Here is an 11,317-nt window from a genome sequence, read left to right as displayed (position 1 = left end):
ACCAGACACAAGCAGCGGACGGCCCCACGCTCTCGAGTTCTTTATTGGAATAAATAACAGCACACTGTTGGCACTTCCTGGCACCCTCCTGACCGAGTCTCCGGCTTAGGACAGATCAGGTTTGCATAGAGGGTGCTGGCCAGCGGCACTCAGGAAAAGCCTCAGTTTCCCGCGGCCAGCCAGGCGGGCAGCATAACAGCACAGCCAGGGTTTTAGCGGCTTTTCTTGACTATCCAGAAACCCAAAACAGACACGGCTTCAAACAATTAAAAAGACTGTGAAACACTGGCACACGAAGGGGCTGAAAAAAGCATCTGGTTCCTTTAAAACACAGCTCTCTGTCACATGCAGTTAGGACACTGGGGCACACGGGGCTCGGCCTACAGGATACCCCGCAGTTGTCACAAGGGAAACGAAGCTGCAGGCGGCTTCCCCGTGGCCGGCGGAGGGCGCGAACAAAAGCCACTCGGAGAAGGATCAAAGGTGACCAGCTCACCACCCCCGCCCAACCCCGCACTCGGGCCCCGGAGACCCCCGAGCCATTGCCGCTCAGGCGCAAACGAGCTGGCTTTTCCTTAGTTCCTGTGGAGGGGCCTCCTTCATGGAAACACAATTCACTGAAAATGTGGGTCACTTGAGGAAGGGTTCTAGAACTTTCCGGGATTAAGGAAAGTTGCTTCTGCTGCCCAAGTCACCCCAAGAAGATGCCCCAGTGTGGCCAATGGGGCTGATCAGAGGAGGGGGGACCGTCCCCAGAGGTGGCCCTGCCCTCCGCCTCACATCTGCACCCCTCCCCCCCCCCCACCGTGCAAATGTCCAGGCCATGTTTTCAACTCCGATTCTCACTGGATGGGGAAGGGAGGGAAATGAGGTGCATACAGCTCCAGGGCCCCTTACAGGTGTGCGGAAGGCACATCCACCCCTCTGATCCAACTCGAATAAAACCGGTTTGGAGAGATGACATCTTTTGCCGGACCCACGACCTTCAGCAGTCAGCACTGTGAGGCCAAGGTGCCTGTTCATAGTTGACCCGGATCTTAGTATCCCTCTTACCCTCCGACCAGAAACACACAGGGCTTGAAGAGGGCTCGTCGCCTGGGAACGCGGAGCCCCCCTGCCTTCCAGGGCAATTTCCTTTCGCGGTGCGGAGCCTGTCTGGGCTGAAAACCCCAAGGTCGTGTGCTTTCCAAATCCCGTGTCCCCAATCCTACCCCCTTTCAGCCCCCTGGGCCCCCAGGGATCACCCTCGCCAAGCCTGCCTGTGAACGGGGCCAGACGACTGGTCTCCACGGCTTTCAGGATGCTGGCATTCTAGGCGTGTGATGAAGTCAGCACGGAACCTTCCAGCCTTGGCTGTTTTGTCAACGTGGATCTTTAATGTCACTGCATCCGTAGGAACCACGGTAATGCTGTTTTAATTATTTCTTTCCCCCGTTGGGAAACCACCTCCATCAAAATGGCGATTCTGAGACTAGCCCCAGCCTGGAAGCAGTGGGGCTGAGCCAGAATATTAAGCCGTTTTGTGAGCCGTGAGCACTGGCATTCGATTTAGTAGGACACACCAGCTCGACGGTGCCTACAGACAGCAGGACAGCCCTATTTCTCTCCTGAGCCAAGGTGGACAGGGGAGGAGGGCGGGTGGCACCAAGCGACCAGCGGGAGAGGCCAGCAGGGTTCTAGAAAGCCACACTCGGGAGGAGGGGGAGGAGCACTTCATATCCCCCCATTAAGGGCTGAACAGTGTCCCCTGGAATCCGTACGTTGAAGCTCTCACCCCGAGTACCTCAAAATGCCACTGTATTTGGAGACAGGGTCTCTACAGAGGTCCGTATGTTAACATGAGGTCACATGGGGGGGCCCTAATCCATTATGACTGGTGTCCTTATAAGAGATCAGGACGCAGACACTCATAGGGACGATGACACGAGGACACGGGGGAGGACGGCCATCTATAAGCCAACACCGTGATGTTGGGACTTCTGGCCTCCAGAGCTGGGAGACCACCCATTTCTGCTGCCTAAGTCCCCTGCCTGTGGCACTTTGTTCTAGAAGCCCCTGGCAAGCTGATAGACTCCCCTTTCTAGAAGTTTGAAAAACGCATCTATTCCCAAACAGGGCCTCTGAGATGGATGGAGCAACATTTTAGGTGTAGCTCCTAACACAACCCATTTGGCTGTCACAAAAAAAAAAAAAAAGAAGAAGAAGAAAAAGAAAAGAAATGCAGAAATAGCCTCAGCAAATCTTCCTCCCACACCACGGCAGCGGGTCATCTGGGTCTTAGATGTTCATGCAAAAAGTGAATGAAAGAACACTGGTCAAGAAGCAGAACACGGCCCGGGCCCTCCTGTTCCATCGAAAGCTTCAGGGACTTTAAAAGCAGTTTTTAAAACCGTAAAATGCTTTTTACGGAAAAGGTCTGGCTTCCATGGAGATTCCCCCAGAACGGTCCAGCGGAGTCTCGGCTCGGGTAGAGCTACTGATGCTGTTCTCATCGCCCGGGGCGGTTCATCGCTGGGTCCAGAGGATCGCAGGGTGCCCCTCCCACGGGCTGGGAGGTGTGGGTGCGACCGGGGCACTGGAGGAGCCACAAACGAGACAGGGGCGCAGAACCCCGGACTCGCAAGGGTCCTGCCCGCTGCAGAGTTACAGGAGTTGCACAAGGGAGTTTGAGAGCAACGACCCGAAAAGGCCGGGTGGAGTGGGGGTGGGGGCGGGGATAACCCTGGCTCGGAGGGGAAGCCAGCGGGCCTCCCCGCCCTGCACAGGGGTTTCCGCTGCTCTCCGAGGTCACTCTAGGTTCTTATACTTGGTGAACAGGTTGTAAAGGACCCTCAGTGTGGACTTGAGATCCAGGTTTACCACATCTGCGGAAGGAAACAGAAACCGTGGGCGGGGTGAGGACACCTGAGCCCGAGTGCCAGCACACAGGAGCACACGGGGCAGCTGTCGCATCCACAGCGGAGCACTTTGGCTTAAAGACCGACAGCCATCACACCCGGGACGCCCTGGGCAGCGCCGTCCCGAGACACAGACTGCCACAGGGGCCCCCAGGCCACCTGCCCGCTCAGGGAGCACCTGGGATGGCCGGGACAGAGTCTGCAGCGAGGCCGGTCTGGTGTCCACGTGGTGCGGGGTCTCCAACAGCCAAGGATGCTTGCTGGGTCCAACTCCCACGGGCCATCCGGTGCTAGGACCGACGGTGGGCATTCTGGGGCAGGGCGGGGTGGGGGCTGCTACTCCATCCTGCCCCCTCGAGGTCAGGCGACGGGGCCGGGGGCAGCCCACGGCAGGACCCTCGGAGGATCCGACAGCCTACTAAGTCTAGGCTGCCTTCTTTGGTGGGAAAGGGACCGGTCCTCCTGGATGTTGGGCACCTGGGTGTTCTCACTTGCCCTGTGACCTCAGACAAGTGACATCCCTGCTCTGGGCCCCAGTCCCGTTCCCCTGTAGAACTGGCAGGGGATGCAAAAGCCCCTTGTCGGGCCAGAGCACGATTACCTTGCTTTCCCCCTGCAGGGACTCAACCCCAGAAGCAAAAATAGCATCTCTTACGGAAGGCAGGCTGAGGGGCTGCCGTGAGCCAACAGCTGTCCTTACACGGAGTCCCAGAGCGTTTCCAAGCCCAGCTTGTCAGCGCAGGAGGCAAGCGCAGGGCGCTGGCATAACCCTCCCCCCGCCCCCCGCCTTCCCGTTTGGCACAGGAGACGGAGACTCGCAGAGGAGAAACGGCCTGCCCGCCGGTTCACCCTCAGAATGAACTCAGGGGCTCCCACCGACACCCGGGGCTCCCAGGGTCTCCCCGGTCCTGAGGCCTCGGCCCCGGCACCCTCCCGCCGCCGGCCACGGCTGCAGCGACGGGAGGTCAGGGGCCACCGAGCCGGAGGCGGCCAACAGGCCCGATGCCCTCTGTGAATGGGCAGGTCCGAGGAAGGCACCAGGCCCGCTCCTGGTCCCCCAGGCTCCCTGCTCGGGTGGCCACACCACCGGCTCCCCGGGCCTCCCTGCGGCTATTCAGACCCCCACACGGCATGATCGCGCCTCGTCCCTGCTCACAAGCCCTGCCCTTTGCCGGCCGTCAGGGACATCAACCCAACGGTCATCTGACTGCGGCAAAGAGCATCTTCAGCTTGAGCGCTGGCACCCGCAGGGGGACAAAGGTCCTGAGGCTCGTGGGCGGAGGCCACGCCCTCCAAGTCAAGGGGCTGCTAAAAACCAGCACAGTCCCCCGGGCCCTGGTCCCCGAAGCTACGAGCACGGGGGGCACCGGGGCTGGGGTAGGCAGGGCCGGGGCAGGGCATTACCTTCAGGGCGAGCCTTGGGGGTCTTGAGGCCTCCGTCCAGCATCAGCTCAAAGGCAAATGCCACGTTGTGGACCTGCCCAGGAAGCAAGAGAAGGGGTCAGGCTCTGCAGCCGCTCCCAGGCCCGCCCGCTGCCCGCTGCTTCTCTTCTGAAAGGACGAGGTGGGAACAAACACGGCCAGAGGGAGCCCTGGAGTCGGCACATCCCCTGGGACCCAAGTGGCCCAGGGCAGGGCACGGGCGGGCAGGGGCAGGGCATGGGGTGGGCGGGGGAGCAGGGAAGGGTGGAGATGTTTACTAGATGGTTCTCACTGCCCTCACCAGTGATCAGAGGCAGCTCAGAGGTGCAGGGGGGGGAAGGCACAAAACCCGCCCTCAAGGGCTCGGGCGTCCCCAAGGGCCGGCTCCGCTGAGGGCCACACGATGAGAAGTGGCAGTGACCCTGTTTTAGAAATGAGGCTCAGAGAGGACAAGTCACGTCCCAGAGGCCCTCAGCCCTGCACACCGAGCGGCCACCCACCATGTGCTGGGAGGGCCTCACACACGGAGCCTGTGTGCGTAGCCGGGCAGGACACGGGCCTCGGGGGCAGCGGTGGCCCAGGCACTGGGCAGGCACTGGGGACGCTGCTGGGACTGACGTCAGCACAATGGTGGCTGCAGGTGACAGGCCGCGGGGCCCCCTGGTGCTGGCCTCCACCTGCTGGATGCCACAGGAAGGCGGACCCCGCCCCCACCCCCACCCCCATGTGGAATCTTCCCGAAATGAAAAGGCCCCACTCGGCCCGCAAGGACGCTGAAAGCTTGTGTTCTGCTAACACGTCGTGAAGAGATTGAAAATAACACCCTGTCTGCTGTGTTTCTCCACCTGGATCACAGAGACGCAGGGTGACCAAAGCACAGCCAGCCGTCTCCCGAGCGCAAAGGCTGTTAGAGATCGGACGAGGGGGCACCAAAAATAAAACACAGAGCAGAGTCAGAGCTGGAAAGGACCCCGGGGCTCTGAGTAATCAAACATCCTTTCCACAGTAACACCTTCAGGATTTCAGTGTAAGTGAACCAGAAACATGAGCATTTTACTTAGTTTTAATAATTAACCAGGAAAAAGATGTGTGACAAATTAACCCTCTGCTGGCAAACCCACAGCAGCCTGGGGGTACCGTGGAGGGGCCTCTAGGGCCCCCCAGCAGCACTGGCAGGCGGAGGGGCCCAGGTCGGGGACGGGCCAGTGTGGGGAGGCATCCAGTGCAGGGAGGGGTCCAATGAGGGGACAGCCCAGGCCGTTCACACCCAGGGCTGGGCGGGGCTGCAAATGGCCAGATGGAGGGGGCTGGAGGGTCCCGGGCCATTCCCGAGGCCTTCGGAAAAGGCCAAACGGGAAGGCTAGGCAGGATGTCGGACGCCCAGCCCGAGGTGCACGGAGCCGGCCCGGAGGAGGGCTGTGGGCTATGTCCCAGCCACTTTGCGAAGGAGGCCCCGGGGCTGAGATGGGTTAAGAGGCCTGTGCCAAGCGAGGGTCGGGGCTGGACGAGTCGGAGGCAGGATTCAGATCCGTGCCCCTTCCCACGCTGGCCGGCACCGTCCAGCCCACCTACTCCACACGGGCACAAGAGGCTTGGAGTCGCGACGGAGACAGGGTGGCAGAGAGGGAGAGACAGGAAGAAGACTTGGGTCTGGAAGGCTCCTTGAGCGGCCCGACTCGGGACATCTTCTCACGGCCTCTTCCAGGCCCGAGGGTCCTTCCCGAGCAGAGGCCGGGAACGAACAGGACGAGTGTCCCCGTTCGCCACACAGCGGGACCTGACCCGAGACTCCGAGAGAGAGAGAGAGAGAGAGAGAGAGAGAGAGAGAGAGAGAGAGAGACGGCTCCTCGAAAGTGCTCCTGCAGAGAGCAGTTCCTGCCTAGAGCCCCTTCCCTGCAGCTACTGGGCTCAGCAGGGCAAGTTTCCTCCCACTTCCTTCTCAGTCTGAGGAAACTGCCAGACAGGAAGTCACCACCACCCTACTCTCGTCTCAGCCACGCCGTCGCCGCCACTGACCTTTCCTACCCGCAGAGAAGCCCCCCCTGAGCCCGGGCCCCCCGGAATGGGGCAGACAGAAAAGCTAACAGCCGTGCCCCAAAGCCCCACGCTGCCCCTGGGAGCCCTCCGCACGGCCAGGACGCCCCGCAATCCTTTCTCGCTGCAATTCAAAGGATTTTTGAAAACCTGGCCAAGTGACGGAGGAATAGAAGGTTCCAGAATAGGAGTGGGCTCTTCCAGCTCTGCCCTGCTGACCGTGTGAGCCTGGGCTGTGTCTCAGCCCTTTTGAGATTCTGTTTCCTTGTCCAGAGGGAGAGAATCAGATGGGGGGACAGAAGGAAAGGAGCACTCTGAGAACGCCTGTTAAGAACCACCGCTGAATCTCCAGGATGCACTGCAGTCCCCACAGAAAGGGATGCTGTGGAGTCTTCCAGAAAGGTAACTGATGGGCACAGGGTACTCAGCAAAGTGGCTACCACAGAGGAAGATCATAGAACAAAAAGGGGAGCCTGGGTGGCTCAGTTAAGCATCTGACTCTGGCTCAGGTCACGATCTCACAGTCCGTGAGTTCGAGCCCCACGTCAGGCTCTGTGCTGACACCTCAGAGCCTGGGGACTGCTTCGGATTCTGTGTCTCCCTCTCTCTCTGCCCCTCCCGCGGCTCACACTCTGTCTCTGTCTCTCTCTCTAAAAAATAAACATTAAAACAATTAAAAAACAACAACAACAAAAAGCCACTGGTCGCACCGACGGCTCAGTTCAAAGGGTACTGTTTGTGTGCAGAAGCCTAGGGCGTCTGAGCCGTCTGGTCTCATGTTTTAAAATCCAGTACGACTGTTCAAAAACACAGGTCCTCACTCTGCTTGGGGAGAGCAGCCCTTGATACATCTCTCATTTTGCTCACTGAACCATAGCACCCGCCCTCGTCCTGGAAATACAGAGTTGCTACATTCTCAGGGTTGGAGCAAACGCGCCCCACAGAGTCTGGCCCCCAGAGGATACTTTGTGGGTGGTCCCCCAGCAGCCCCGGCCCACCTGCCCATCTACACGCAGTGCTCGAGAGCTTGGGTGCATGGACCAGCCTAGAGCAAGTTCAGGTCTATGCAGTAGGAGACACCACTGCCTGTGAGCTGGTCCTGATGACCAGGAGGCTAATAAAGACGGCGAGCGCACAAAGAACTTGCCAGTGGCTGCCGTGGTGACCATCACTCCCCAGGAGGAGCAGGGAGAGGATCTGGGGGAGGGGGCAGGGGTGCCAGAGAAGAATCCACCAGAATTCCAGCATCCTCCCCAAGGTGGGCTCCACCTGCCCACAGAGCTGTGTCCAGGGCACCCCCCCCCCTCCTTGAGGGGGAAGGGGCTCCCGGCGTGCCGGACGCCGTCGCCTGACACAGCCTTCCCCTCACGGCTCTCACGCAGGGGCGAAGGCGGTCAGCCACTTGGGCCTCTCACGCCTCCCAGGCCAGGCCAGCAACCAACAAAAACTCTCCTCTCTGTTTCAAAGGGAATAAGACCAGGGCCGGGGAGATGGTGCCCCGGCCATTTGCACAGCCTCAGCTCGGAAAGAAGCCCGGTTCCAGCCACTTGGCTCAATTAACCACGTGTGCCAGCATCGTCATGAACCTGAACAAAGAAAGCAACGCGTCTGCGACCAGCCACGTCGGGCCTGGGAACGCAGGAGCCTCTTCAGCAAGTGATCTGCGCGCTCGTTTCCGGAACAACAGCACAGACACCCTTGTTTCCTGCTGGGAGCTCTGCTCGCTCCCTCTTGCTCGTGCTGTCTCTGTTCAGCGCGGCTCAAACGTTCCAGGACCTCTCTGCTCTGCTCTGAGTCCGTCTCGGCAGCAAGGCAGGAACAACATTCGGCCGCGAGCGAACGGCCTGCAAGGTGGCCAGAAGCACGCGGACTGATGAGCCCCGGCCCCACCGTCGGATGTTTCCCTGGCTGCCGTCACCCGCTGGCGCTGTCCGCCTCTCTGACTCACGGGTCTAGCGCTTTGGGAAAATAAGATGACAGATGCCTGGGAGTCCAAAGCAATCTGAACGGCCCTGCAAGCCAAGTTTCGCAAGGCAACGCACGAGCCGCTGTCTGGAGGGGCTGAACTTCAGGAAGCCCTGAGCAGGAGGCAAAAACGCCTGGCCGCAAACAGCAGTGACACAGGGGACGCGGCGGCCCACGTTCACGGGTTGGGCCCCTTTTTTCTGTTATCTTAGAGAAAGAAAGCGCAAGGCGGGGAGAGGGGCGAATCCCAAGCAGCCTCCACGCTCGCACGGACTCTAACGCGGGGCTCAATCCCACGACCCTGGGATCGTGACCTGAGCCGGAATCAAGGGTCAGATGCTCAACTGACCGAGCCACCCCAGGTGCCCCAAAGGTTAGGCCCCTGGGCCAAAACGATCCTATTTGGGGAATTCTCCTAGAAAACAATCCACAAGGACAGACACACACTCACACACGTTCGAGATGCCCCTCCCTATTATTTTAATGGGAAAAAAGCAGAAGCAAGTTAACTGCCTCCGAACAGGGAGCCGGGGGACAGCGGTGCCCGAGCCACCCTGTGGGACCTTGTGCCCCCACTGAAAACGGCACCCGGGAAGCAGCTGGGGCCAGAGGTGCCCTGGTAATGAGCACATTCCCTGGCCACTCCGAGGATGGGGAGCACACACGTACCTTCTGGTCGAAGCTGTCTGGGGTCAGGTGGAAGTTGTACAGGGGGACAAAGTAGTCCTCCAGGAGGCCCATGAGCAGCACCAGGTAGACCCCATCTGCGAACTGCAGAGAAGCACTCGGTGAGGTTTCGGGGCTGTACACGGGGTGGGTGAACCTTCCACACGCGTTCAAGAGAAGGAAGACGTCTTAAGGGAAGAGCTCCGTCCCTCGTTGGGGCCGGAACCCGCCATCAGGGGAAGGCCCCGGGCGCAGAGCGTCTGGCTCGGGACTGACGGGGCCGTGCAGGTGTCTGGGGCTGCAGCATGCCCACGCGGTCAGGGCCACGGCGCTAGAAACGGACGGCCCGGCTGCTAGACCCCGCCCCCCACCGCTGCCCCTGGGGGAACACTGCCCCCCATCTCTCAGGGTTGGCATGCGGACGAGAGGGCGGGCCGGGCGGCCCCGGCAGGGGTGAGTCAGCCGCCGCCGTGACCCACCCGTGAGGGGCGGGTGGCCCTACGCTTTGGCGTGGGGTTTGCTGCCCCGTTCCGCCCGCTCACCTTGGCAGCTGATGGAACAACTTCTAGCTGTGCTCACGGCGCCAGACAAGGCTTTCCCACGCTCGAGCCCCGGTGACGAAGAGCTCCTGTGTGTCCATCTACGTGGGCACCTAGCCGGGCCCTGAAGGCCGGTGGCACTGGGTCGGGCTGCGGCCCTCACTCAAGACTCCCAGCCAGCCCGTCTCCCTGCCACCCGGCCCAGCAGCACCTGCCCCCACAGCAGGGGGACCGGGCATCTAGAACAAAAGACCCCCCTCTTTGGCAGACAGCCCTCCCCCACCCCAATAAGCCAGGGAGCAGCTCCAGCTTTGAAAGAGAAAGCAGTGGAGACCAGTGAGGGCGAGGGGACAAGAGAGGCACAGGAGGCCCCAGGGGGGTGGGGAGGGGGAGGGGGGTCTTGGCCATCGCCACAGAGGACAGACATGGCGTCTCTGAAGGGTCGAGACCTGCTGGGTCCCCTGCGGGGCCAGCCCTGTGAGGACCCCAGCCTCTGGGTGTCTGAGCCTGTGCTGTCCCAACAGGCCGCGGCACCTATTGGAACGAGACACTTCTTTGTTTGGATGTTGTGGACTCGTCCTCTTTCATGGCAGGAAAATACACGTAACGTGAAATCTGCCATTTTGACCGCTTCTCAGCGGCACAGAGTCCATTCGCACCGCGTGCGACCATCACTGCTGTCTGTTCCCGGAACTCACGTCATCGTGGAAGACGGAAGTTCCTAAATTCTAACAGTTTTTAAGTTTATTTATTCATTTTCAGAGAGACAGAGGCAGCACGAGTGGGGGAGGGGCGGAGAGAGAGGGAGACACAGAATCGGAAGCAGGCTCCAGGCTCCGAGCTGTCGGCACAGAGCCTACTTTGCATCCTCTCTCTCCTTCTCTCTGCTCCTCCCCTGCTCTCTCTCTCTCAAAAATAAATAAAACATTAAAACAAATACCCGGATTCCATTGCAACAAAAGAAAACAGTTCCCTGCCCTTCTATGGCAAGTGATCTTTTCTGCTGGACCAGTGAGTGGTTAAAAATACTTTTCACATACTACGCTAAGTGTGGTGATAGGAAGAAAAGGGGGGTGGGGGGATACTGAGTAAATAAAGATCAATGCAAATTGAAGAGACTGTCTCAGTCCGGATGTCCGGTGACCGATACTGGTGTGTGGGCCATCAGGGAAGTAACAGCCGGGAATGGCTAGCACGGCCCGTGATGTTCAGGTGCACAAACCTTCCTGGGCCCTCAAAGCGTCACCGCCTTTGCTCCAACGGCCCCATTTCCAGGAGCGCGTCCCAGAGAAGGAGACCAAGAGCTGTGTGCAGACAGCTCCCCACGGCCCAGCGCAAGGCGGCAACGAGGAGCTGCCTCAATGAAGCACACTGCAGCCCCAGGACAGAACAGAAGGCAGTCCCCAGAGGCGATGCGTGTGGACAGACAGACCAGGCAACGGGAGGACGATTAGGCAGGCTCACACACACACATGGGCTCCAACAAAAAGATGCCGGCAGTAAATTAAGTAACAAAAACCACATCACAAGAGAGCTGTGTTAGTGAGGTCTGGAGACGATGAAGGGGGCAGACGGGGAGGGACAAAGGATGACGTGTTAGGACACTTCGGGACTGCTGATGGACCGAACAGCAAATACTGAGAGGCGAGGGGTACAATGTTCGTAAACTGCAACAACAATGAATGTCTCTGCAAACAGTGCGCAAATAAACACACTCATTAGAAACGGACCGTTTTGGCTTTCCCATACGGACCCGCACTGTCCACGATTAGCCAGCCGTGCAGAGAAAAGGTC

At 59.7% G+C, this 11,317-nt stretch overlaps 1 protein-coding gene across 4 annotated transcripts in view; it reads right to left on the bottom strand.

Annotated features, from left to right (window-relative positions):
• Nucleotides 1–2,665: 2,665 nt before the first annotated feature.
• The window catches only part of PARVB (parvin beta), a 99,384-nt gene continuing 90,732 nt past the window's right edge, over nt 2,666–11,317 (bottom strand). For 2 of the 4 annotated variants that reach the window (XM_027070509.2, XM_027070512.2), the window contains exons 11-13: nt 8,988–9,089; nt 4,302–4,374; nt 2,666–2,864 (exon numbers count right to left, since the gene is read on the bottom strand). In XM_027070509.2, coding sequence (XP_026926310.2) covers nt 2,788–2,864; nt 4,302–4,374; nt 8,988–9,089 — 252 coding nt within the window. In that variant the 3' untranslated portion in view covers nt 2,666–2,787. Of the gene's footprint in view, nt 2,865–4,301; nt 4,375–4,620; nt 4,742–8,987; nt 9,090–11,317 lie in introns of all 4 variants that reach the window. The other 2 variants (XM_027070510.2, XM_027070511.2) reach the window with 2 other exon arrangements.

This window comes from Acinonyx jubatus, chromosome B4 (assembly GCF_027475565.1).
Source record: "Acinonyx jubatus isolate Ajub_Pintada_27869175 chromosome B4, VMU_Ajub_asm_v1.0, whole genome shotgun sequence".
NCBI lineage: Eukaryota > Metazoa > Chordata > Mammalia > Carnivora > Felidae > Acinonyx > Acinonyx jubatus.
This window is presented reverse-complemented; position numbering and strand designations above follow the sequence as displayed.